Genomic DNA, 24,505 nt, shown 5'->3' with positions numbered 1-24,505 from the left:
CTCAGTGTTGCCCCCGTACCGGACCGGGGACCGGCAACGGGATCGCAAGCCTCGGTGTTGCTCCCGCGCCTCGCTCAGCCAGTGAGCGGGAACCGGTCTATATGTGGGATCCGAACCCTTGGGTGGGAGCGCCGCTGCGCTTCCCAAGCGGCGCACTATCCAGTGCGCCACCGGGCCGGCCCTAAATTAATCTTGTTAATTGTCCGTCTGCCCCCTATAAAATGTAAACTCTGTGAGGGCAGGGCTTTGTGTACATTTTATTCACTGCTGAAACCCCTAGGCAACGCAGGTGCTCAATAAATATTTGTTGAATGAATAAAAGCCTCTTCTTTCCCCATCCCCACTCAGGAAGGGGAGGGCAGCATTGTGTTCTACAAGGTCCCTGTCCCTTGCGCACAGCTCTCCACTGCCACTGAGGGACAGCAAACTGCTGGTGGGTTTCAGCTGGAGGGATCTGAGCTCCCTGAGCCCAGAGTACCCTGGATGGGTGGGGGACAGCAGCATATATGCCTAAGGAGGCCAGACCCAGCTCAGTCTGTCTCAGAGAGTGAAGCTACCCACTTAGAAATGGGTCACAGGGGTGTGGATGAAGAGCCACTTGGAGTTGACCCAGACTGCAGATCAGAGGTCCCAAACCTACACTTTCTAACTTAATAAGCCCCAGGGACTCCAATGTGATCCTGGTGAGGTAGAGGGTCCCCCCTCCCAATAACTAATACTGGTGATCTCTGCGCCTGGTGAGGGGCTGTGACTCAGACTTAATGGATTTAGAAAGTAATTGATGCATGCTCTTTGAACTCCAAGCTGTGGAGCTCCTTCACCCTCCTTGTGCTGGGGTTCAAGTCCGGCTCTCCCCTGAACTGTGAGTGCACCGCAGTCCCTGGCAGTGCCTTTCACCACTGTCTCTCCAGAGCCAAGAGCAGGCCTGACACAGAGAGCATCCTCCATGTGGTTAAAAAGGACAACATGAAGGGTGCAGACCTGGGTCGAGGGGAGAGACTTAAGAATGTCACTGCACAGGAAGAAGCCCAGAGATTATGACCTTTCTCCATTGATTTTCCCCATCCAGCTGGTGGAGAATGAGGTGACAAATACTGTTTCTGATTTTAAAATACACTTCTCTGAACAAAAGTCCCTTTCTAGATGTAGAAAAGTCTATGGAGGTTAAAAAAACTGGGTTCTAAATTAATATTGTGATGATTATGGAATAAAAGGAGGGAAAAAAAAAAAATCTTACTGTCCAGGCAATGTGTTAGGCTTTACAGGTTGTGTAATCCTATTTAATCCTCACAACAGTTGTGAGGGGCAGGTTCTGTATTCTAACATCACTCCCCTGCAAGTTTAGACCTAGTGAGGTTAAACATGGTCACATGGAGAGGGAGAGGTACTTACGTGAGCTTTTCTAGTTTTCCTTGTGTGATTATCTTTAAAACATCATCAGCAAGCACATGAGTTCACCCTTACCACTGAAATTGATTATTTGCAGTAAAGGTGAATGATTAGTGGGTGCTAAGGTCACAGCCAAGTTTTCTTTACTTTTTTAAGCAGTTAAAGACTGACCCTGGTATTCACAATGGAGATTAATTATGAGAAAATAAGAACATCATCAACATCTCAAATTATACTTTCCCCTCCTAATGCTTATCTGTGACTACATTTTTCTCAAATAACATATAACTGGATTATTATAAAATCTCTATTATAAAATACAATCTCTATTATAACATACTACGGTACTTCACAAAGTTCATGGAAAAATGGAATTGGAAGATAATACGAGTCTTTCCACGGACTTCTGAAGAGCCCTCGTATTTTCATCCTTAACATATCTGTGGTAACTTCTCCCAGATAAAACTCTGAATTTATGAAAGCATTTTTTTTGGCAGCTAGCTGTGTAAAAGTTACTTTAAATTTTGTCTTTCAATAAAAGGAAGTGACTTAAATGATAAAAATCAGTCTCAAATTGTGGAGGGGGCAAAATCTGTCTGCAGCATCTTGTTGAAAAAGGCCTTTATCGCAGAAGCGTCCGTGACCAAGACGGGAACGTGGAACAAAACAAGCACACGCGTGTGCACAGCATGTCTGGGCCGGAGTCACGGCAGTGACCTGGGTGACCATGGGAGAGACAACTGATTCTCCTGGGGTTCTTCACCAGGTACCTGCCAACCTGCTGGGAGAAGGCAAGACGGAACAGAAAAGCCAGATTCCTGACCCAAAGTAAAAAGAGCACACTTTTAAAGAGATTAACATCTTACAGAAGTGACTTCCAACATGTGGCCTCCTACTCACCTAGTTCCCATAAACCTGGGGACAGGGAGCAGCAGCAGCAGCAGCAGACTGGCCACCAGAGGCTGCGCATGGTGGCCTGTTCCTGCCGCCTTGCATGTGGGCCCTTCTCATCAAATGGGCTATTAAAGACCCATTGTTTTGAGGAGGGTTTAGGCAGATCTGTGGCTAAAATATTGCAAAAGAGTGATTTATTGTTGAAGAGCTTCCTGCCTTGTAACTGCCTTCTCTTAACTTATTTTCCAGTCCTGAGTTTTGAAAATGATGTTGACCAAATTTTTCTGCTGATAATTAGCTTCCTCCTATTTATTAACCAAAGACTAATTAATCAAAATATCTGACCCACATGACATAACCAGCACCAACACTCTAAGTTGATAAAATTCTAGGCTGAAAAATGTCTCATGTTTTAGTTAGACTTGGTAGCCTTACCCAGGAAAATATCTTACTTGTTTAGCCTTAAAAAATCCTTTTTATTGAAGTATAACATTAGCTGTTGAAATGTTGAAAATCCTTAAAGACCCTATTTGGTACATTTGGTACATTTTGGTACCCAAAACCCACCCTGCTACTGACCCCAAACCAACACAGCTGCAGCTGGATAGGCCAGGTTGAGGCTGCTTTCACTGACCCTGGTCCTGCTACTTAGTGGCTGCGTGACGTCGAGAAAGGTGCTTCCCCTCTCCAGGCCTCCACTGACTTATCTCTAAACCAAGGCTAAGAACAGAGTCTGCTGTGGGCCATTTGGGCCCTGAGAATTAAATGAGACAATGACCATCACGCACACAGCACGGCACATGGCACCCAGTAAGGGCCCCTAACTGGGAGCTGCTATCATCACCACCATATTGTGGAGTCAGAGCCACAGGTGATGGCTCTGGTCCCATTGCACCAAGAGGACTGGGGCATAGTGGGAGACCCAGGGAGGGATGCATCTTTTTTAGATGCTCCCTGGAGTGCAACTAAGAACCCAGGAACGATATATCAGGTAGATCCAAGGATAAGTTCCTTTAAATTGCCCAGAAAAACAACAGTCCATTTTAGCAAATAAGGATAAAAATACATCCTCGACTTACAGTTGTAACACAACAGCAGACCAGCTTCTCCATCTTCGTACACATCAATAGCTGCAACAAAATTAACCTGCAATGATAACGGGCAGCGCTAGTGGCAGGCTGGACACTGACACGCTGGAGACTCGCTCAAGGCGCAAGCGTCCGCAGTGGCCTGTGGCCCTCCGGGAGCTCGGGTGCTGCAGGCTCACATCTGCCTCACAGCACCCATCGTGCCACATGTGGTGCCTTTTCCTATCCTTCAAGAAGCTCTGTAGCCAGCGCCTCTGCTCTATCAACACGCCTCAGGGTCACTGTGTGTGCTCCTGTTCACAAAGCATTTTTGTATGGGTCGTTCATTTCTCTTTCATATTCAGCCCTGGTATTACTCCCATGTTATAGATGAGGAACGTGAGGCTCAGAGAGGTGAGGGGAAGTCACTCAAGTCCCTCAGCTGGTAAGTGCCACAGCCACGCTCTGAACCCGAGCTCTGGTCCTTTCCTACCTCACCACTCCTGTACCTTCAGCGAGGCTTCCTCCTGCCCCAAACAGAGGAGGCTTCTGAACCCGCCAGTCACCACAGCTGTCTTCACTGCTGTTCTCTCTCTATGCCCTTCACTTCGAGGAAGGTGGCGTGATGCCATGGAAAGGGTGTCAGAAGACCTACTTCTGTGTTCCTGGCAAACTCGTCTCTCTGGGCCTCAGTTTCTGCATCTGAGAAGAGGGCACTCAACCCAACATCCTTGGTCCTTCTTGGTTTTTAAAACTCTGACCCCTAAAAGCCTCCTGCTCCTTTTACTTCCCCACTGGTGTTCTTGCATCTTAGGGTCTGGCCTCCAGTACCACCGGGAAACTGCCCTCTGAGCTCAGAGATTTCCTTCTCCCCAGCTGAAGCCTTTGGCCAATGCTCATCTCTGTCTGTCCTCTGCAGCCTCTGCCGTGGGCATCTCCGCCCTCCTGCCCTCTCTCCCTCTTCAGATTGTTCTTCCATTGATTGGCTCTTGTCTCATTAGAAAAATACCCACTTTTATAGCTTCAAGTTTGACTCTGCACTCAAAACCCCTAAGTCTACCACCTCAGGCACACATTCTCCTTGGAGCTCCCGTCCACATTCTGAGTGCTTTGTTCTCTCAAACGCAACTGATTCCATATTGAAGTCACTGAAGGGCAGGAGGTGGCGGGAGGGGTAGCACAACGCCTGACACATGATAAGCACTCTGCGGAGGCTATTACCTTCACCTCTCACACAACCATTTTCCCTTCTAAACCTCTTCTTTTTTGTTAGCAGAACTATCCCCAAAGTCTCAGGGGCTCCCCACTCCCCTCCAAGCCCAGCAGCAGCCTCCTCACAGGGTCTCGGGGTTTTTTTGGTGCCATCACTGCCATCCTGGTGAGGCCACTTGCCTCCCCAGGCAGGAGCCTCTATGTGGCCTCCAGCTGGCTGGCATCTCTCCTGCCCTCCCCAGTCCCACACTGTGTTCTTCCCCCGGACCCTCCACCCAGCCAACCCCTTTCACTGCTGTCACCCAAATGAGCCAGAGCCACTGCCTGGGCTCCACAGCCCTTCCAATGGCATCCCTGTCCCCTCCTATCTGCCATTACCTGGCACTGTCCTAGGTATCAATAGGGATACAGAAATGAATAAGGTAAGGTCCCACCTCTCAAGAAAAAGATCAGAAAAGCATCCAGTACATAAAACAAGGTATAATAGGGCAAGTGCCATCACCAAGAGTTGGGGGGCTTTAGAGGGAGTGAGAGACAGCAAGGACCAGGGGTCAAGAGCCCCAGCAGTGATCAGAAAGACCTGGGGGTCAAATCTCAAACAATCCCCACACTGCTCTATATCATCCCCATCTATTCAGGTTCTCTGCACAGCATGTGTCGCTATCTGATGTCCACGTACCCGTCTGTCTACTGTCGCTCTGCTCCCCAGGAGACTCTGAGACTCATGAAGCAGAGATTCTGTGCTGTCCTCCCCTGTCTCCTCAGCACCCAGGCCCGGGTCGGGCAGGTTGCAGGAGCAGAATAAATATTCACTGGATGAATGACGTACTGAACGAAACCCCAGCCCTGTCCCTTCAGAGGTCTGTGCACTTAGAACAGCTGTTTCACCTCTTACAACCTCAGTTTCCTAATTTGTGAAGCAGGAGATATGAGTATCTACCCTGACCGGGGGCGGGGGTGGGGGATGAGGATTCCAGGAGGTAACTTATATAAGTACCGAGCACAGGGCCTGGTACTTGGTAAATATGCAATAAAAGTTAGCTGATATCGTCAGCAGATATGGAGCCAGCACCAAAAGGCTATATTACATGAGGGAAAGGTTCCTGAGTCCCCTCTCACCCCTGAAATGAACGTTTTTGCCCCACCACTTTGACTTGGAATCGCTTCCTCCTCAGGTGTCCCGGCACCTGTCAGTTTTATTACATGTCTCAGCTAGAGGGTTCGTGTTGTGGTGTGAATGCATGTGTCTGCTCTGCCAGACTTCTCCAGGGCAGGACCAAGTGCTTCCAGCTTTGTGGCCCAGACCAGCTGTGCCCACCATGCTTTGGGACGTGGCTGTGGATGGAGCTGCAGCATGCTGGCTTTAAGTGCATGGTCTTTGCAGTCAGACAGCCTGGGCTCAAGTCCTGCCTCTGCCACTTGCTAGTTGTGTGGTTTGGGGTACATAAGTGACTCCTCCTTTCTGAGCCTCAGTTTCCTTTTCTGTAAAAATGGGGACACGAACAGCACTTCCCTGACAGATGATTGGGAAGATTCTGAGACACAATGTGTATGACATGCTCTGACATGGGGCCTGGCACGTAGAAGTGGTCATTCAGTGGTGGCTGTGTTGTTATAATGATGGCAAGGTTAACTGCAATGGGAAAGGTGGAAGATAGCCTTTTAGTTTTGAGATAAGGCCTGTGTATGTGTTTGGTGTGGGGTGGGAGAGGCAGGTAGTGGTGTCAGGAGTGAAGGAAGTACAGGCAGCCTGTAGACAAAGGTCTGTGTGCAGTGACAGCAGACACCAGGGGGTGCCTGGCATCAAGTGGGTCTACCAACGGGCTCCAGGACTGTGTGGACAGGCAAATGACAGCGGCAGGACTTAGAGATTCAGGCTACAGGGCAGGCCATGGTGGGCTCCAGCCCCAGGGCAGGGATTCAGGACAAAAGACCTGGCTTGGACTTAGCCACTTCCTCCTTAGGCACTCCACGGCACTTTCTTTGGACCATTATTAGCACTTATCACAATGAGACCTAGTTCATGCTTTGATATAGATGTCCATCTCCTCCCTGGGAGAGGGGCCTGGCAGGAGTCAGCCTCTGAAGCACTGCTTCTTAACCAGGTGGGGACAGCAGAATCCACGAGGAGCTTTAAAAAAATACTCGTACACAGTCCGCATTCTTGCTCCTAGAGATGCCGATATAGGTCTGGGGTAGAATGTAGGTGTCAAATTTTAATTTTTTTATTTGATTAAAAATAAGCACAGATGTTCCTCAGTACCTGTGGGGGACTGGTTCCATGACCCTCTGTGAGTACCAAAATCTGTGGAAGCTCAAGTCCCTGATATAAAACGGTGTAGTATTCGCATGAAACCTATGCCCATCTTCCCATATACTTTAAATCATCTCTAGATTACTTATAATACCTAATACAATGTAAATGCTATGTAAACAGCTGTTATACTATGTTTTTTATTTGTATTATTCTTTATGTTGTATTGTTGTTTTTATTTTATTTTTTTCAAATATTTTTTATCTGTGGTTGGTTGAATCCACGGATGTGGAACCTGTGGATGCAGAAGGCTGGCTGCAAGGGCTGGCCCGTGGCTCACTCGGGAGAGTGCGGTGCTGATAACACCAAGGCCGTGGGTTCGGATCCTATATAGGGATGGCCGGTTTGCCATCACTGGCTGAGTGTGGTGCTGACAACACCAAGTCAAGGGTTAAGATCCCCTTACCGGTCACCTTTTAAAGAAAAAAAAAAAAAAAGAAGGCTGGCTGCAGTTCACTTTCTTGGCATTTAAAAATGATAAAAGTAACATAGGGTGGTTGTGAAATTCTAAACACAGACTCGTAACAAGTGAAGTCTGTGCCCCACCTTCCCCAGCCCCAGCTCAGAGAGAGGCAGCCACTGCTGGCTCGGTGTTCAGTCTTTTCAGGTGATCGCCTAGCTGAGAAACACTGGTTTCTGGGCAGTCAAGATGGGGACCTGGGCCCAGTGATCAAGCCAGAGACCCAGGTCCTATTACCAGGTCTGCAGTTCCTTCCAGAGGAGACCTTGGTTTAGGGAATGAGGCCATTGCTGGCTGCTGGAGCTGTGGCAGTAGGTCACAGTACGGCTGCTGGTATAATGAACTTGATGCTGACCTTCAGTATGCTCCTTAAGTGCTTCTTAAACATTTCCTCTCTTGAGCTAGGAGTGTCCTAGAACCTGAGGTGGGGGTTAAGATTGAAATGGAAATCAAGTGGTCCTGGCTGAGAAGGTGGAACAGAGGCAGAAAGCTGGGCCAGCCTAATCAACACTGACACTGAGCACAGGGCAGGCAGGCAGGTGGCGAGTGTAACTAAATGAAACTGAAACCCCCAGCCTCAGGCTGGAGCAGCCGCACTCTCTGCCCCAGGTGCTGAGCTGCAGGAACACCTCGGTGAAAAGCAAGTCGTGTTCCCGCAGGGCCTGCTTCTGACTAGCTGTTAGGAAACACACTGCTGATACTTCTCCTATGTCTTGAGGGCTTATCTCCCCGCTTGGACAGTAAATGCTTTGCAAAGATGCATAACTGTGTCTGACTAAGCGAGCATGCCCGCTCAGCGCCCCACAGCAGGGCTGCCCGCGCCGGTGCTCTCAGAGCCGGGATCCAGGGAGGCTTTGTCTTCTCCTTTAAAATTTTTTTTCTCTCTTACAGAAAAGCTTTTTATCTTTGTTTCTAAAAAAGCATATTGAAGAAAAGACAGAAAACTTTAGAATTGTTCCTCATGACTATCAGAAAAACAAAACACTGTTTTCAACCCAATTTTTCCTGGACCTTTATGAATCTTAAGAAAAAAAATCCACAAACATTCTTGTGAATTATCAGGATATCAAAGTAAATACTAATAACTATCATATGAAAGATATTTAAAAAAATGATTTTTCTCTACAGCTACCTACATGGATAACTGAACTGCACAATTCTCAGCCACTTAGGCATGGTTTGTTTTAAACCAGAACATGCCAGAAAGTCTGCACATGCTTCAATGGAAAAAAGGACACAGATTAACCTGTTTTGTGTTCTAGAACACTAAAGAAGTGCTTGTTCACCCCAAGTGTCAGATTTCTGCTAATATATCTAGGAAACTAATTTCCCTTCATTTAAAAAAAAAAAAAGAAAGAAAGTTTCTCTGAAACAAGGTGAGGACTTTTCTAGTAGAAAAAGCAGGTTGAGTCTTGGCAAATTAGATGCCAGGGAAAGAACTGATTGAAAAAGACCTGTTAGGCCAGGATTGTTTACACAGAGTTTTGAAAGGCAAGAAGGGAGCACTAACTTTTAAAGGACAAATCGGGTCCTTTCTCCTCAGAAGTCAGCAGACCAGGAGAGACTGCAGGTCCAGGGTGGACCCAGGTAGCTAGCCTGCAGCAGGTGGGAGGGCGGGAGTGGAGGGGCACACCTCCCAGCTTCAAATCAGGAAGAGCTCTAGACTTGTTCTAAGCTAAGGTAGGTCTACATTAGCATGATCTGGGGAGACGTAAACACTATTGGTTCCCAAGTACCACCCACTCCCAAATTGATTTAATTGATCTGGGGTGGGGTCAGAACACTAATCTTTTTAAAACTCTCCAGATGATTGTCGCCAGGGATGAGAAGTACATCAGTGGTTCCCAAACTTAGCTGAACATCAGAATCACCTAGGGCTCATGTAAACCCTCCCAAGCCCCCACCACATCCAAGATGAAATCTCTGGCAGAGGGACAAATTGGTAGCTTTTTAAGTTCCTCAGATGACTCTAATTGCAGACAAGTTTGGGTGCCACCAATGGCAGACTACTCTTGTGACTGATAGATACCAGCTGAAGACAAGAAGGGCTCCTAACTAGATTTTTCTATTTTTGATTTTTCTGTTTCTTACAATCTTGCTCTAATTAGGTATTAAGTCTTCTTAAAACAGTAATGAGCAATTGTAATGAATGTTTACATAGAACGTGCACTACCACAAGTTGCAAAGCGTAATTGGAAAGAATTTCGCAGACTCTTTGCTTTTGCTGAACAGGACTGGGGGAAGCCTGTGGGTTTGGAAGCCCTTGTCAGGAACTATATTCTCTCTGGGGCTATGCCCCGTTCTGCAGTGCCCTGCACCGGAATGCTGGCCCTGCACCATGCTAACTTCCAGTGGGTCAGTGTATCAAGTCTTGCCTTGCTTTGCAGCAATGAATATGCTGGAGAGTTCTGTGACCTAACTTCAGTGCTGAAGCCACCTCCAGTGACAGACATGTCACTAGGCCTCAGAGTAGTCAATTTTCACCACTGTCCAGTGTTAATGTTCAGGTTCCACACAGACATCTTTAGAGCTTCAGTGTAGTTTTGGGTGGCCCTAGATTTTGTCCAGAACCAGGAAATCTTTGTTCTCTGTGCAGCTCAGACCAGGGGTGTAGACCCTCAGTGCTGATCTGCTCTCTCATCTCTCCTAATGGGGTCCCACCCCTTCTTCCTTTCCTAGTGGGCCTCTAAGGGGCTAGCGAGGGGTACTGTACCTGCCCCAGCCATCTAGTCCCTAAGCTGTGAGTCTGCAGGGCCCCAGAGAGCAAGCTTATTCTCCAAAGGCCCTCCCAGGATGCATTCCCTAGTCCATGTTCTCATTTAGTTATTTATATTCAGCTTTTTGACTCTTCATGTCTCTTTTATTCAGAAGGATGGAGTGGCAAGGCAAGACCTGGAAAAGCTGAGCGGGGCAGTGGGACAGTTACAGTATATTAGATGGAACCATTTTGACCTTCATGTGATTCAGCCTAATAGTGTATCACATAATATCGATATGATAAATGGTACATAATTTTAAAGAAACCCAAATCATGACATCCCAAAGTCAGAAGACACAACAGCTACTCTTCTCCGATTCCCACTTGTCCCTAGAACCGTCAACTCACCCTGTTGGCCTCCACGTGGTGCAGCCTGAAGGCCTCTCCCGTGCTCTCGTTCACCACGTCGAATTGGTGTCGATAAGCCACACAGATAAGATTGTCACTCTCTTCGGTTGGCCCATCCACCAATGTCATCACCGTGGGGGAGTCAGACAGACAGATCTCCTGTGTGGTTGATGATGATGTAGGAGGCAGGGGTTAGGACACAGCAGCCATCTTTATATCGATCCCCATTGCTTGCCCCATCCTTCCAGAAGAGGCCAGCCTCCCCAGGCTCCTGCAGATCCCTGTGCTGCAGGGAAGGCGGGGACAGGGCAGGGGGAGCCAGGGGTCACATCGGACTTCTCCCTCCTGTAACATGTCCTCAAGACTCAGACCTCTGTCTCTGGAAAGGGTAGAGGCCAGGAAACAATTTTTCCAAACAGATCAACAGTATGGTCGGCTTTGGCCCTTACATCGTCTGATCCTGTCCTGTGATTTAGTAACAGTAATAATAATTGCTGACTAACCTTGTTACGCACCTACCACATGCCAGGTGCTGTTCTCACTGAATTCTCATAACCACCTCACGAAGCAGGTATGACTACGATTCTCTCTTACAGATGAGGAAACTAAGGCTCAAAGGCCAAGTGGCTTGCTTACACTTACAAAGTTTATAGATGGTAGAGCCAAGATCTGAATTCAGGAAAGCTGGTCTCAGAGCTCATGCTACATAAATGTACATGCTGTACATAAATATTCACTAAAATTGCTAATTACTGTCTTAAAAGGCTAACACCTAATTAGAGCAAAATTTTAACTTGTTTTAACTTAACTGTTATGCTGTCTGTCCCTCCTAAATTGAATATTACCAGAAATTGATAAGCATAATTCAAGATGGTTTAACTTTAGGCAAAAATAATTTCTCAGCTCACCTATAGAGATACTACACCTTAGAGGCCAATGTTTGACATATTTCACACCTTAATGTACCATGGTTTTTAAAGACAAGAGGTGGCAAGGTCAGGGGAGGAACTGGAGCCTGCAGAGGCTCCTCTCACAAGGTTGTGCCTCAATCTATCAGCAAACTCTGCCAACCAAGGCGAGCAGGGCAGCTCGCCCACGCCTCTCCCCGCTCCACTCCCCAAACCACTCGGGTCCCATACTGGCCTCTGCGCAGCCTCCTTATTTCCATTCTTGACCCCTATGTTCCCTTGTACCCAGTAGCCAGAATGATCTTTTTATTTTTTTATTTTTTTAATTTTTTTTTCCTTTTTGTCTTTTTTTACTGACCGGTAATGGGATCGCAACCCTCGGTGTTGCGCCCGCACCACGCTCAGCCAGTGAGTGGGAACCGGTCACCACATGGGATCCGAACCCTCAGCGGGAGTGCTGCCGCGCTCCCAAGTGGCGCACTCTCCAGTGCGCCACCAGGCCGGCCCAGAATGATCTTTTTAAACCACACCACTTCTCTGCTTCAAACCTTCCAAAGGCTTCCCACCTCACTCAGAGTCAAAGCCAAAGTCCTTGCAAAAGCATGGAGGGCGCAGGAGAAGCTGGTCCCAGTTCTCTCTGACCTGCTGCCTTGTCCCTCTGCTCCAGCCCCCCCAAACCTCCTGGCTGTGCCTTGAACAGGGCCTCAGGGCCAGCCCTTGGCTGGCTGCTCCTTCTGCCTGGAATACCCTTTCTGCAGATAGCTTCGTTACTCCCGTACTCCATTGGGTCTCTACTCAAAGGTAACCCTTTCAGAGACGGCTTCCCGGGACATCCTTTCTAGAAGAGATCCCCCACTTCCTTGCCCCATTATCCTCTGTTCCCTTCCCCTACTTTATTTTTATTCTCACTACTTACATCTGCCAGCCATCATAGATTTATTTGCTTATTTCTGTTATCCTTCAACTAGAAAGCAATCTCCATGAGAAGAGAGACATTGTTTTGTTCATTGCTGTGTCCTTGGTGCCTAGGACAGCACCTGTAGGTGTTCACGGGAATGAATGAGCTTTTGCCTTAGTCTTTGGTGGAAAGTAGGGCACAGGAGCAAGGGTTTCCCTAGTTGGCTACTGAACAGGGTGACAACCCCAGCCAATGACAAACTCTGGGTGGGACAGCGTCTGCCTCAGGACACCTTGGCCAGGAATGAGTGATTTGAAGAGAAAACCTACCCTGATGTACTGGAATTCTTCAACGGGAGACTCCGACAGGGGGGAGAACAGTGGGATGCTGGTTATCCCACTTGGCTTGTGTTTCCTTGTGATCAGAAGCAGTTTGTTCCGGATCGCAACCACAACCCTCAGCTCTCTGCTGTGGTGAGTGTTAACAGCGTACAAGTGGCAGCCTGAGAAGAGAAATAAATGATGCTTGGCACGGGACAAGAGGTTAGAAGCCCCAGTCCTTGAGGATAGGCAATACCTAAGAACCCTGAAAATCACGCATTACTCAGTGAATGGACTAAGTAAGAATGTCTCTGACTCCAGGCAAAATGCAGACTTGACGTGAAAATTAGGTTGTTACAGGAAAATTAAGAAGTCATCTTCCCTATATTCTACAGTTTGTGGACTTAGCTTCATGCCTACTACGCTACACAAATTAAAGTGCAGAGTGATCAGAGCTCCAGGAGCTAAAGTGTAAACATTTCTTTACTCATAGATTTGCTAATGGAGCTTGATTCACCTCCAAAACTTGTTATGTGAGGCCCAGAATTTTCTCTAGTCCTCAAACTGTCTATCTTTTAAGCTCCTTAACGAAATGGTGATGCTATCTTTGTGATGTTTCCAAGTAAAAAACAAACCAATAAGATCAAATTCCTATTCATTTTTATTTTCAGTAAAATCTGGGCCGTCTGAGAAAAAAATTAATTAAACAGAGTCAGCCAAAATGCAAAGACTGGTGTCACCTTTTGTTTTCTCCAGCTTGTTCTCTCTGCAGTCAGCTCTGGCCTTCGCAGCCTGTTTCCCCTCGAGGCCCTTCTGCACGGCGCTTAGCCTGAAGACAAAGAGGCGAGCATCTTTTCCTGGTGACGTAAGAAGGCAAAGGAGGGGACTCAGTGGAAAAGTCAAATGACCTGGGGAAATCAAAGGCAGAGTGTGTAGGAAGACTTGGACTGGAGGCGTCCAGTGGAGAAACTCTGCACCACTTTACTTACCAATGCAATTACGGATGCACATCCCCTTTCCCCACTGCCCACCCCCCAACACAGGGGCCACTAAGAGACCCCAAGCATTGAGCACCAGTTAAAGAAACAGCTGGCACAGCCAATGCAGTCAGGCCCTGGTGACCCATGGTGTCACCTGCAGAAGGCAACCCGCTTTCCTTCCTTTCAGAGCATGCCACCCAGAAGGGGTACCACCTTTGTCTGCTCTGAGGACCAGAAGGTCCAGAGTCTCCAGCACGTGCATCTGCTTCACGGGCAGCGTTCTGTCAAACACGGGCACTGATGGAAGGTCACCTGGAAGAGGAAACCTGGTTACCCATCACTGCCTCCCGGCCCACACTTTCTAGAACCTGTGACACATGTCTGTGGGTAGTTCTGGACCCCAGTTCTCTCTAGGTGATGAAGGGGCCGGCTTTTAGAGCTTTCATAAGGTCTATACAATAAGTTCAAGCACTATTCTCTCAGCTCAGGGAGAAGTACTGATATTTCCTTCCCAAAGGCGTTCAGAACTCTCACAGGCATTCATAGCCCAGAGGCACATGAACTATATTCTTCTCCTCGATGTTCATCAAAGAAAAAGCAACATCTCTCAGTCCCAATTTTTACTAAGGTTGAACCAAAGGACTAAATACCAAGTCAAAAAAAAAAAAAAAAAAGAATAAAAGCAGCTATTTCTCTTAATAAGTATTTCCTTATTTTAATGTAATATTTGAAATGGTGTCATAACTTAGGTCATTTTGTACATTTCTCAAGAAAGCAAAAGTAAAATTTCCTTTTGTATTTAAACACTCTAATCTAACATGCTCTGTGTCTGGATCAATAGTAGTTTACCTAGAAGTTTTCATATATCTCCATATAGAAATATGAGCTCTCCTTTTTAGACAAAAATAAAATAAGCAAAGAGAGAAATATCAAATTGCCCAAATAGCAGGAAAAAACTAATTTAAGTGGAAATACTCAGGAAGACTTCAGGAAATGGATGACTGAAGGCACTGCAGGCACACACAAGATTTGTTTTAAGGTTACTTATTGGGATTTTAAATTGCTAACAATTACTTTGCTTCTGGGGGACCCCAGGACACAGGGGGCTGTTTCAAAAGCAAAAGGATTTGTTCAGAGCTTGATGTAGAATCAGGGCAAGGCAGAGATGTCCAGGGATGGTGCAGACATTTGTGGTAGGAGAAGTGGTTAACGCAGTCCTTATCTGCATTCAGTCTTCAGGTGCTCTGCTGTGGGGTTGGGTTTGTTTAATCATAATTTAGGAGCAAGAGGCCCTGAGGATTTTGCCTCCTCCAGAAAGCTAAGTGTGATCGGGTGTCCACCCCTCCCTGGATGGTTCCCAGGAGGGAGCCAAACTTTCATCACCAGGACCAATAACCACCCCCACAGGGCGGGGATCTTCTGCTCCTGCAGGCCTGTGAGGGCTCTGGATTTGTCACCACACAGAGGCCACTAAGCTCAGATTAGACGTAGGGCTTGTCTCTAGTTCCCCTTAATTACTGGGGCAAATGTAAATTTTATGATAGCTCATCAACCAGTCTCCTTCCTCCTCTATCCTAGGCCTTCACAAGAGGGAAGTGATTCTCTGTGTCTTTATAGTTCTGCTGGGGCAGACTTCATTGTTCAAAACATGCAATAATCATGCCAGTATCCATCATCACATATGGCTAAATAACTATTATTATTTCAGATTGTGGGATAACGGCAGCAATAGCAATGGTAGATGATATAACTAAAGGTCTACTTACTACATGCCAGACCCTAATGCTTAGTGTTTCACCAGTTATTTAATTTAAATGTCCCAATGACCTTATTAGGTAGAAACTAGTAATATTCCCATTTAACAAATGAGGAACCTGAGGCTCAGAGGTGTTAGTAACTTGTCTGAGGTCACACCTTGAGCACGGGGAGCCCCAGTCTGTACAGGGACAAAGCCCATGCTCTCCGCCAGTGCTGCAGCATAAAAGCAGCACCGCATACCTGCGGGCGGATGGTGCCACCATGGGAGTGGTGGATGTAAAGAATTAATAAATGGTGGAGCACTTCATTTTATGTTGAAATCGGAGGTATACTGTGCAGCTGCCAAGCTGAGTACAGAGTAAATTAGCACTTATTCTCCATCAAATCCTTCTCAGATGGATGAACAGGTTTATATACAGAACAGAAAGGAAGAGGACAGGGGGCAAGGACATGAGGAAGTGACATGTGGGTTTAATGACTGATCACAATTTTTTCCTTCTTATAAACTCTTCATGAAGAAATCATCTTTTAGAACCAGCTTTTTTATTACTATAAAACCAGAACACATGATGATAGTACATTTAATCAGTATTTAGCGTCCCTTCAAAGTAGGTTTTGTTAACTTAGAGTACTCAGGATCTTGGTTTTTAATAATGACCTTGAAAGGAGAAGACTCTTAAGGGGTAAGTTTAATGAAATTAAGCAAAGGCTAATGGGACAGAGTGGAACTGAGCCTGAAATGAAATAAACAGATTCACTCGTGGAAACAATTCATAATGTGATTAAGTGTATATAAGAAAGAGGTAAACAAAAAATTAACAAGAAAATTAATGGCTTGAAAGTACAGTAAGGAATACAAAGAAAGCCTAAGGGTTATTCTCCTTTTTAGCAAAAACAAACAGGGAAGCATCATTGTATAAACAAGACATAAAAAAAAATGAGTAATAAATCTAAGCTGGTGGAGGGTGTACACATTTACCACCTGTGTAAAATGACATCCTTCAAATTTGGAAGAAAACGATTTCCTGGCAAATCACAATAATCCTTATATCTGACATCTCCATTAAATTTTGGATCCATAAAGATGAAAATTTTATAATATTTTATAATAGAGGCAACTCATACAGATTTTTTTTTCTGTTCTGTTTTAGGCAAGTCTTACAAAGTCACCGTGAAGCATGCTTTTTCTTTCCCCAAAAGGCAAATGGGAAGAACTTAACGTTCTTTTTTTTTAAAAAAAAAAGATGACAGGTAAGGGGACCTTAACCCTTGACTTGGTGTTGTCAGCACCACACTCTCCCAAGTGAGCCAACCGGCCATCCCTATATAGGGATCCGCACCCGTGGCCTTGGTGTTATCAGCACCACACTCTCCCAAGTGAGCCAACCGGCCATCCCTATATAGGGATCCGAACCCGTGGCCTTGGTGTTATCAGCACCACACTCTCCCAGTGAGCCATGGGTCAGCCCTAACATTCTTTTAATCACAAAACTTTTCATAATTATTTGCCCAGGACTATATTTTTAGAAATCTATGTTACGGTAAAGACAAAAACATTGGTAGAGTTCAATTTGTTTTTAATAAAATGTATTTGGTTTAGTGGAAAGAGCACTGGACTAGGGATCACATCTGGGTTCTAGTTCCAGATGTGCCACTAACCAGCTGTGTGATCTTCAGCAAGTCACATCATTTCTTTAGGCCTCAGTTTCTTCACCTAGAAAACTGAGAGATTGGACTAAACCTGTAAGATCTGTCTTTTAAAAAAAAAATTCTTTATATTTTTTGGTTGCACTTTTTGCAAAAACCTAAGGATTTTGTTAACTTTAAGCAAGTTCATAGGGACATAGTAAAGATAATAGCTGCCATTTAGTAAGTTACTACTATGTGCCAGACACTGCTTTAAGGATGTGACATAGGTAACTTTAGCCCTTACAATCCCCTCCTTGTAGTTATGATCACCATCCCCATCTTATTTCATAATTTTTCATTATTATAAATTATCTTTTTGCATCTTAAAAAATTACCCCTACTTTAGAGAAACTTGAGGCTCAGAGAATTAACTTTTCTTCAAGATCACAAAGAGTTTCTAATTGTTTTGTAGTTTCTAAAATTAAGTATTTAATTTAAATTCTGAGTTTATTAATTTTAAATTATCTGCCTTTTATTTAATTAGTTATAGATACACTTATGATATGGGCACACAAACATCTATCCAAAAAACCAGATAAGGTCAGAAATAAATGCATTATAAAGCGTGGCTCACCTCTCTTATACCACAGAGAGCACCTGGCACGGGGCCTCACAGAGCAGGCGCTTAGTAAACGTGCTGATTAAGGGTCTGAGGAAGGAGTAAAGTTCGTGTTGAAGGGAAGGAAGGTGCTGCAGTTTTAGGCGATTATGTCATTCTCACAGTGGTGGCCTTAGGATTATCATGAAATGTCTCTATGTCACCCAGAGACTGGGCAGCTGCTTCTGTGCTGTCTGAGGATATGCCCTTTGAAGTCACTGTCTCTGTGCCTACGGCTCCCTCTGAAGCCCCAGGAGATGACCTGTTGCCAATGTGTAGCTCCTTTGTCATTCCTTAGCAGTCTGGAATAATCCAAAAGGGCCTCTGCTGGAAGGGACCACACAGTCTATGCATCTATCTCCTTGTCCGAAGCTGCACTCTCTCTACAGCAGCCTCGCCAAGGGCACATCTGACGGTGGCTAATCTGTGGCAACAGGGAACTGACGACCTCCCTGGGCAGTCTCATCTATCTGGCTGCCAGAAAGTTTGATTTTATATTGAGTTGAAATCTGTCTTCCTGTCAAAATCTTTTTGTTTCTATATCAATCAAAAAGGGGTTATTTAAGATTCTTACTTGTTTTAGATACAAAGTACTTTTCCAAATCAGAAATCATTTTTAGAAAAAGGCTTTGAGAGAGAGTATGTCCCTGAGATGGTGGCTCTAGATAATGTGACTTAGTTGATTTAAGGTAAAATGTCGGAACCATGAACAGTACTGGCCAAAAAGGAGATTCTTTTTGCAGGATGTTTGATATCCACCAACTAATCAGAGATTTGGGGAAGGGATGAACCTACGGCTTGCCCTCCAGCATGCTGGTTTCAGAATATATTCCCTCTGCCTGCCCTGGTCCCAAGGGGTTAATTTTGTAAGGAAATGAAACTTTGATGACCTCACTGCAGATGACACATTTACGGTCTAAAGGGAGTTGGTTGGTGGTCCCCCACCTTAGAAGTACTAGAGTTACACAAATAGAGACATTTGTAGGAGCAGCTACTCACTAACCATCCACTAGCAAGACGCCAGCATCAGTGGAAACCAGCAAGGCCTGGCCCCAGGGATCTGCACACACGGCTTCGTGAGGGAAATTACTGCAGAAACACTGGGGCTCCCAAGGCTGCGAGGCAATACAAGCATCGGAAAATAAGTGCACCAGAAAAATACTCCGTGGCCATCAAATGGAAATGTATAGTACCGCACCTGAAACAGTAACACAGGTACCCCATGGGAGAAGACTCACGCCAAACTTTGGTGGCTAAACGAGGTCTGGACCCAGTTACCTCTCTGAAGAAGAAAAGTCTCCTTTCAAATACATATGCAATAGGAAAAGTGCGAATTCTCTTGTTTTTTGGCACCATGACCTGTCTCTATATTACAGTTATATTCCTCAGGGGCAATTAAAGCATTGGTAACGTTTTCTAAGCAAGTATTTTTTTAACACCTGGAAATTGGACCAATTGGTGCCTGGTTTTTAGAGAATTCACATTAGTTCAGCATAAAAGTAAATCCCACATAACTCTATAAAAAAGTCAGATTCCTGTGTTGCTGATTCAGCAAAATTATTAAATCATACACAATGAGAGAGGTTGATACTGTCTTAACATAAGAATGCCTATTGACCCACATAAGGCTACAAAGTCTTGAAGAAAAAATAACATCTGTTTGTAGGAAAATAGCAAATGCTGCCAACGAAACTACTCAGTTCCCCTGCATGACATTTTCATGCCACGTGAACGCTTTTCCTTGAGTGTTAGTTTCATGTTCATTTTAAGCATAAAGAGGTAGCACTCCCTCACGGCAGCCTCAGAGCCGCATGTGGGATCATGGAGTTGGCAGGCATTGTTCACTGGGGTCTTAGTCCCACCAGAATTGTGGACATTTTCTGGGCCGGCCCGGTGGCGCACTGGACAAGTGCACCGGTTGGGAGTGTGGTGGCGCTCCCGCCGAGGGTTCGGATCCCATGTGGAGACCGGTTCCCGCTCACTGGCTGAGCGCGGTGCGGTCGCAACACCGAGGGTTGCGATCCCATTGCCGGTCCCTGGTATGGGCGCGACACCGAGGGTTGCGATCCTGTTACCGGTCAGTAAAAAAGACAAAAAGGGGGAAAAAAAAAAAAAAAGAATTGTGGACATTTTCAACAGAACCATTAACTTCCCTCCAAAGCACCTGGCTTGGCGACAAAAGAAGTCTTTGGAGATTCTCAGGGACAAGTTGGAGTCTTACGTGTTCACTTTTACTTTCAATCAGACACAGGGCCTGATATGTCCCACCCGGGGCTGGAAAAGAGCCCCTGTGTGCATGGGTGGTGTGTTCGTAAGTACACTGTGAATACACACTCACATACTCAAAGCAGAAGTGAAAGGCTCTGAGGACCATCTTTGAGAGTGTCACTAGGGCTGAGGGTAAATACTGTGTGCATTATTGCTATCTTAGAAAAAAAGTATGCTCTCCCTTTAGCAAACCCACAAGCCTCAAGAAAGAGTATTCTAATTGCTAAGACAGGACTTGTACTGTTTTGAAAAGATCACCTAAAGAAGGTGAAAACATTTTATACACTGAAAAAGGGCCGCACAAGTGCAGGTCATTAATTGAAATGGCATTTCCTCAAGAAGATTTCTGGCAATTCTGAGTTTGTGACTCAGCAAGAGCACACAAAAAAACAAAGCCAATATAAATATCAATTGGAAGACAGACACAGACATCAGCGCATTAGGTAACCCCAAAACAGAGCAACCAACTCCTAATAAAAAATGTTCTCTGATCAGAGGACACAAGTTTGGAACACTTATGCAGAGAGGGGTTCTCACCCAGAAGATCCAAGGGCCCTAGAGGATCTATGGAGGGCTTAAGGAGGTCTGTGAGACCCCAGAAATTGTATTCAGAGTTCTGTGTGCCTGTGTTATTTGTACATTTTAGTGAACTGGTATGTGTGGGGTGTCCATTGTTTTCATGGCTTCTCAAAGGGGCTGGTGACTATGTGAGGTCTGAGGAGCTACTGAATATCGGAGCATGAAGTGTCAGTAATAATCTCAGAACTGGCCCCACAGAAGCTCTGGTCTGAGGACTGATGGTGTTCGCCATTGCTCCAGACTCTTCTGCTATGGAGAGGCTTGGTGCAGATTCCACAGGGTGAGAACATGGTCTTCAGGCCCTCTGCCTAAGCACAGCACTCTTCCCGGGCTGCCTCTAAGATCGTGAATATAGCTCATGAAATGAAGTTGACAAAGGCCAGTTGTTTGGAAACAGAACAGTCTTTGGAACAGCATGGGGGATTCTGGCCTCTGCAGAGCCAACCGCACAAAAGCCCATGGGGTCCTCGGGAGCAGGGTTTCTCCAAAGGTGGCCTGTGGCCCCTGGTAGGTTACCAGCTGACTCCAGCAATGGAAGCTCACTCCTTGATGGTCAATGGTGAGCAAGTTACGGTTCCACAGGCTTGTGCTTTTAATGTATGCCTAAGAATTTCTTATTAAGAATGTTGTTAAATCGTACTGAAATTTGGTATTTATAACGTGCTTGGAAACACTACAAATTCCTACTATGCACATGAACAGGCAGAGAGTAGGAATTTCTGCAACTTACCTCTTTTTTGCAGATCCCTGAAGCTGCCAAGCTTGATGGAGCATCCCCTCTCACAATGGATTTCAGTTTTAGTGCCTTATAGAACAGAGATCTCTTTTAAAGTTTGTTATCAGGCAGTAAAAGAACAGGATAAACAGTTGTGATTCAAAAACAATTTAATAAAACAAGAGTAATTTCAGACTAAAGTTTCAGGTTCCTACACCAACTTATCCCTGAAGATAAGATATGAAGTTAGTTGGATATGGTGAAGTCCTTATGGCAATGTCCCACCCCCAAATTACCCCAAATGTATTTGGTCATTTTAAATGGTCAATATATCACTATCGTGATTTCTAAACCATGAGCACTGAAAAAAATACAGATTCCCAGGTCTTTCCTCAATCTCTTGAAGTAGAGGCCAGGTATCTTTAAACAAGGACCAACATTTGAGAGCCCTGTAATAATGCACCTGTTTAGGGAAAAGTTATCTTTGCCTCTAAGCTTTCCTTATCACATGGTCTTCCTCCACCTGCCTTGCTTAGCTCTCTGCCTTCCGGTCAGAACCTTAGCTGCAGGGGCAGGGCTCCCCCTTCTCCCTGCTGTGATGCAGGATCAGGGCAGGAAGCTGTGTTACCTCCTGGAACTGAAGAATACTAGTGTCATGTGGGAGCAAGGCAAAGGGAGAGTGATTTTCTTCAAAGCCTAAAATGAGGGGACGACTGGGATGACTGCTTCCAAGTAATAAGGTGGAAGTTCAGGTTTTCTATGAGCAACAGACACTGCCACTCTGTGCTTCCACTGTCAGGGAGGGGTTTAATGTGTGTTTCCCAAATTGGCTCCCCACTCTTCAGAAAATTCCTAGGAGGCAGGCAAGTGATCCATGCTCCCTTGACAAGAGGGAGGCCAGAGGTGGGCCCTGTGGCCGCTTGCTTCCAGCAGCAGCACTCCCAGTTCTGCAGAGAGCTGTTCTCTCCTGACACCTGCAGGGAACTACACCTACATGGTTATCAAAAATCTCCCTCGTGATTTTCCACAACAATCCTAAGAGCAATTACAGAGTTCCTACAGCACTAGGCAAACATAAGTCTTTGCACATGCGCCATCTGGTTTGGATGGAAGTCAAAACTACATGTCTTGCAGAAAAGGTTTCAGAATAAAACCCACCTGCCCTATTCTAACAAACTCTGCCTGGCGGGCTTCCTCTTTCTTCCGTGCTGACTTGGGAGATTCTGGTAAGACATCACTAAAAGATCGTCTATTAAGCATGTTCTAAAAAAGAAAAACAAGTTATGAATTCCATAGATGGTTAAGTCTCATCCTTTGGCTTCTCTTAAGTCACACATCTATTTGTCCAAATGGTCCTATTTCTACCTTTGCATTCATTCACTCAATAGCATTTACAGAGCACCTGCTGGGTGCCAGGTCTATGCTAGAGGCTAGGGATAAGAGTGCCAACAGCTGGAGAGCCAGCACTGTGCCATGGCTGAGAACACAGGCTTTGGAATCAGGCAGAGCAATAGCTCCATCACTTACTAAATTACTCAGTGTGGCCTGGGCCACCACCTTGCACCGCTCCAGGATGTCAACCTCATTGAGTGGTGCCCCTGGAGCACAACATACTGAAATCTATGAGAATGGGGCCCCTAGAGTTGTGCAATGCTGTGGCCCTGTGGGTAGCTTCGAGCAAGTGAGTTAACTTCTGAGGCTCAGCATCTGTGTGGCTAATACCAGACTCTCAGGTGTGTGACAAGGATTAAAGGAGGCAATACACGTGGGGTGCTTAGCACAGAGCTTCGTGCATACTGTGTAAATGTTAGTTCTCTTCCCAACACAGTCAGAGGATGGGATACACTCGTTTAATCACTAAGTATTGACTGAGCCCCTACTGCTCTGCCAGATCTTGGGAGTGTGACAGACACAGTCTCTGTCCTTGTGGAGCACAGAGTCTAGCGGGAGAGATTAAGTGACTAATGACTTGATGAGCACATGTGATCACTGCTGTGCAGGGGAAGCATGTGGGGTATATGAGAGCATTTAATGGGGGGCTTGGCTTCAACTGGGGGGCTGGGGAAGCCTGGTAAGGCAGTGAGGCTTCCAGTCGAGGCCTGAGAACATCATCTCTCAATTGACAGATGACCAATTAAGGTTTGCTCTTTGGGGGTCCTGGGGTTAGCCCAGCCCAACTCTGCAAATAGTTAGGGTATACTGACCAGGCAGAAGTCAAGGGGTGCCTATAAAATGGTGGTGGTCACCGAGCAGAAGGAAAAGGACCAGTAAGCACTAGCTTATTTTATTCCATGTCTCACCTGGGCGAGCACCTGAAACCTGATGTTACATTCATTTACACATATCATTAGCAATTATTTTTACTGAAGTTTATGATTGCATGGATTCTAGGGAATCCCCCCTACTTGTTCTGTGCTGATTAAATAGGGAAAAGTTGTTTTGGGGGATTTTTTAGTGGCTGGTTGGTAACAGGGATCCAACCCTGGACCTTGGTGTCACCAGCACCGTGCTCTAACCGACTAGGCTAACTGGCCAGCCCCAGAAATGTTTTTAAACACTGATAATTTTACTCTGCATTAATGGGTGCCTCATATTGGTGACCTCACACTGCCTCTGAAGGTCTCCAAAGAGGACATGTGCCCCTCGAGGTGATAGAACGTGCTGGGTCTCATCAGTGTTATATACCTTAGGCCTAGCAAGTGGGTCATATACCTAAGGCCAGCACAGAGTGAGTTTTCAGTAAATAGAAATGCTTGTTTCAGTGCCTGAATATGGGGTAGCCAGTAAATCTCCAAAAACTTACAAAAGCACCCAATTTTTGCCTATCCATTAGCTCCACAGCCCTGGTAATGCATAGTATCACCAAGGACAGCCACCCCCAAAATGCCCCAGGGGTTGCAGACTGACACCCATGCTCCCCCTCCCCTGGCTTTATGGAAATCATGATCCTGTACATGGACACTCAATGTCCCTCCTTCTTGTGGTAACAATGAGAGAATGTCAGCACATGGTGGCCACAGGACAGTCTTGACAGCAAGGATTAAGGCGACTCCCAGGCTTTTCTAATCAGAGCCTCATTGCTAAGACTTGTGTTCTCAACGCAGACCCCATGACAAGGAAAAGGAGCATGGACCCAGAGTTACCTTATGCAAATCTGGCATCAAATCTTGGTATAAAGATCGAATCAACATATCTAGAGTACGTCGACGTTTCTGGGCAAATGTTGGGGTTTCCAAAGTGGCTTTTTCACCATTAATTACTAAAACGAATCAAGTTAAAAAGGGAATTACACACGTTAATAGCTATTTTTTTTTTTTTTTTTTTTTTTTTTTTTTTTTTTTTTTCCGTGT

General features: G+C 45.7%; 1 protein-coding gene across 1 annotated transcript in view; it reads right to left on the bottom strand.

Moving 5' to 3' along the window:
• The window catches only part of GARNL3 (GTPase activating Rap/RanGAP domain-like 3), a 142,534-nt gene that overhangs the window by 20,069 nt on the left and 97,960 nt on the right, over window positions 1–24,505 (bottom strand). The window contains exons 15-23 of the mRNA XM_008585920.1: window positions 24,299–24,414; window positions 22,314–22,418; window positions 21,171–21,245; window positions 18,597–18,708; window positions 13,762–13,860; window positions 13,309–13,425; window positions 12,578–12,750; window positions 10,443–10,601; window positions 3,363–3,429 (exon numbers count right to left, since the gene is read on the bottom strand). Coding sequence (XP_008584142.1) covers window positions 3,363–3,429; window positions 10,443–10,601; window positions 12,578–12,750; window positions 13,309–13,425; window positions 13,762–13,860; window positions 18,597–18,708; window positions 21,171–21,245; window positions 22,314–22,418; window positions 24,299–24,414 — 1,023 coding nt within the window. The remainder of the gene's footprint in view (window positions 1–3,362; window positions 3,430–10,442; window positions 10,602–12,577; window positions 12,751–13,308; window positions 13,426–13,761; window positions 13,861–18,596; window positions 18,709–21,170; window positions 21,246–22,313; window positions 22,419–24,298; window positions 24,415–24,505) is intronic.

Source organism: Galeopterus variegatus, unplaced genomic scaffold (genome assembly GCF_000696425.1).
Source record: "Galeopterus variegatus unplaced genomic scaffold, G_variegatus-3.0.2 Scaffold3761, whole genome shotgun sequence".
NCBI lineage: Eukaryota > Metazoa > Chordata > Mammalia > Dermoptera > Cynocephalidae > Galeopterus > Galeopterus variegatus.
This window is presented reverse-complemented; position numbering and strand designations above follow the sequence as displayed.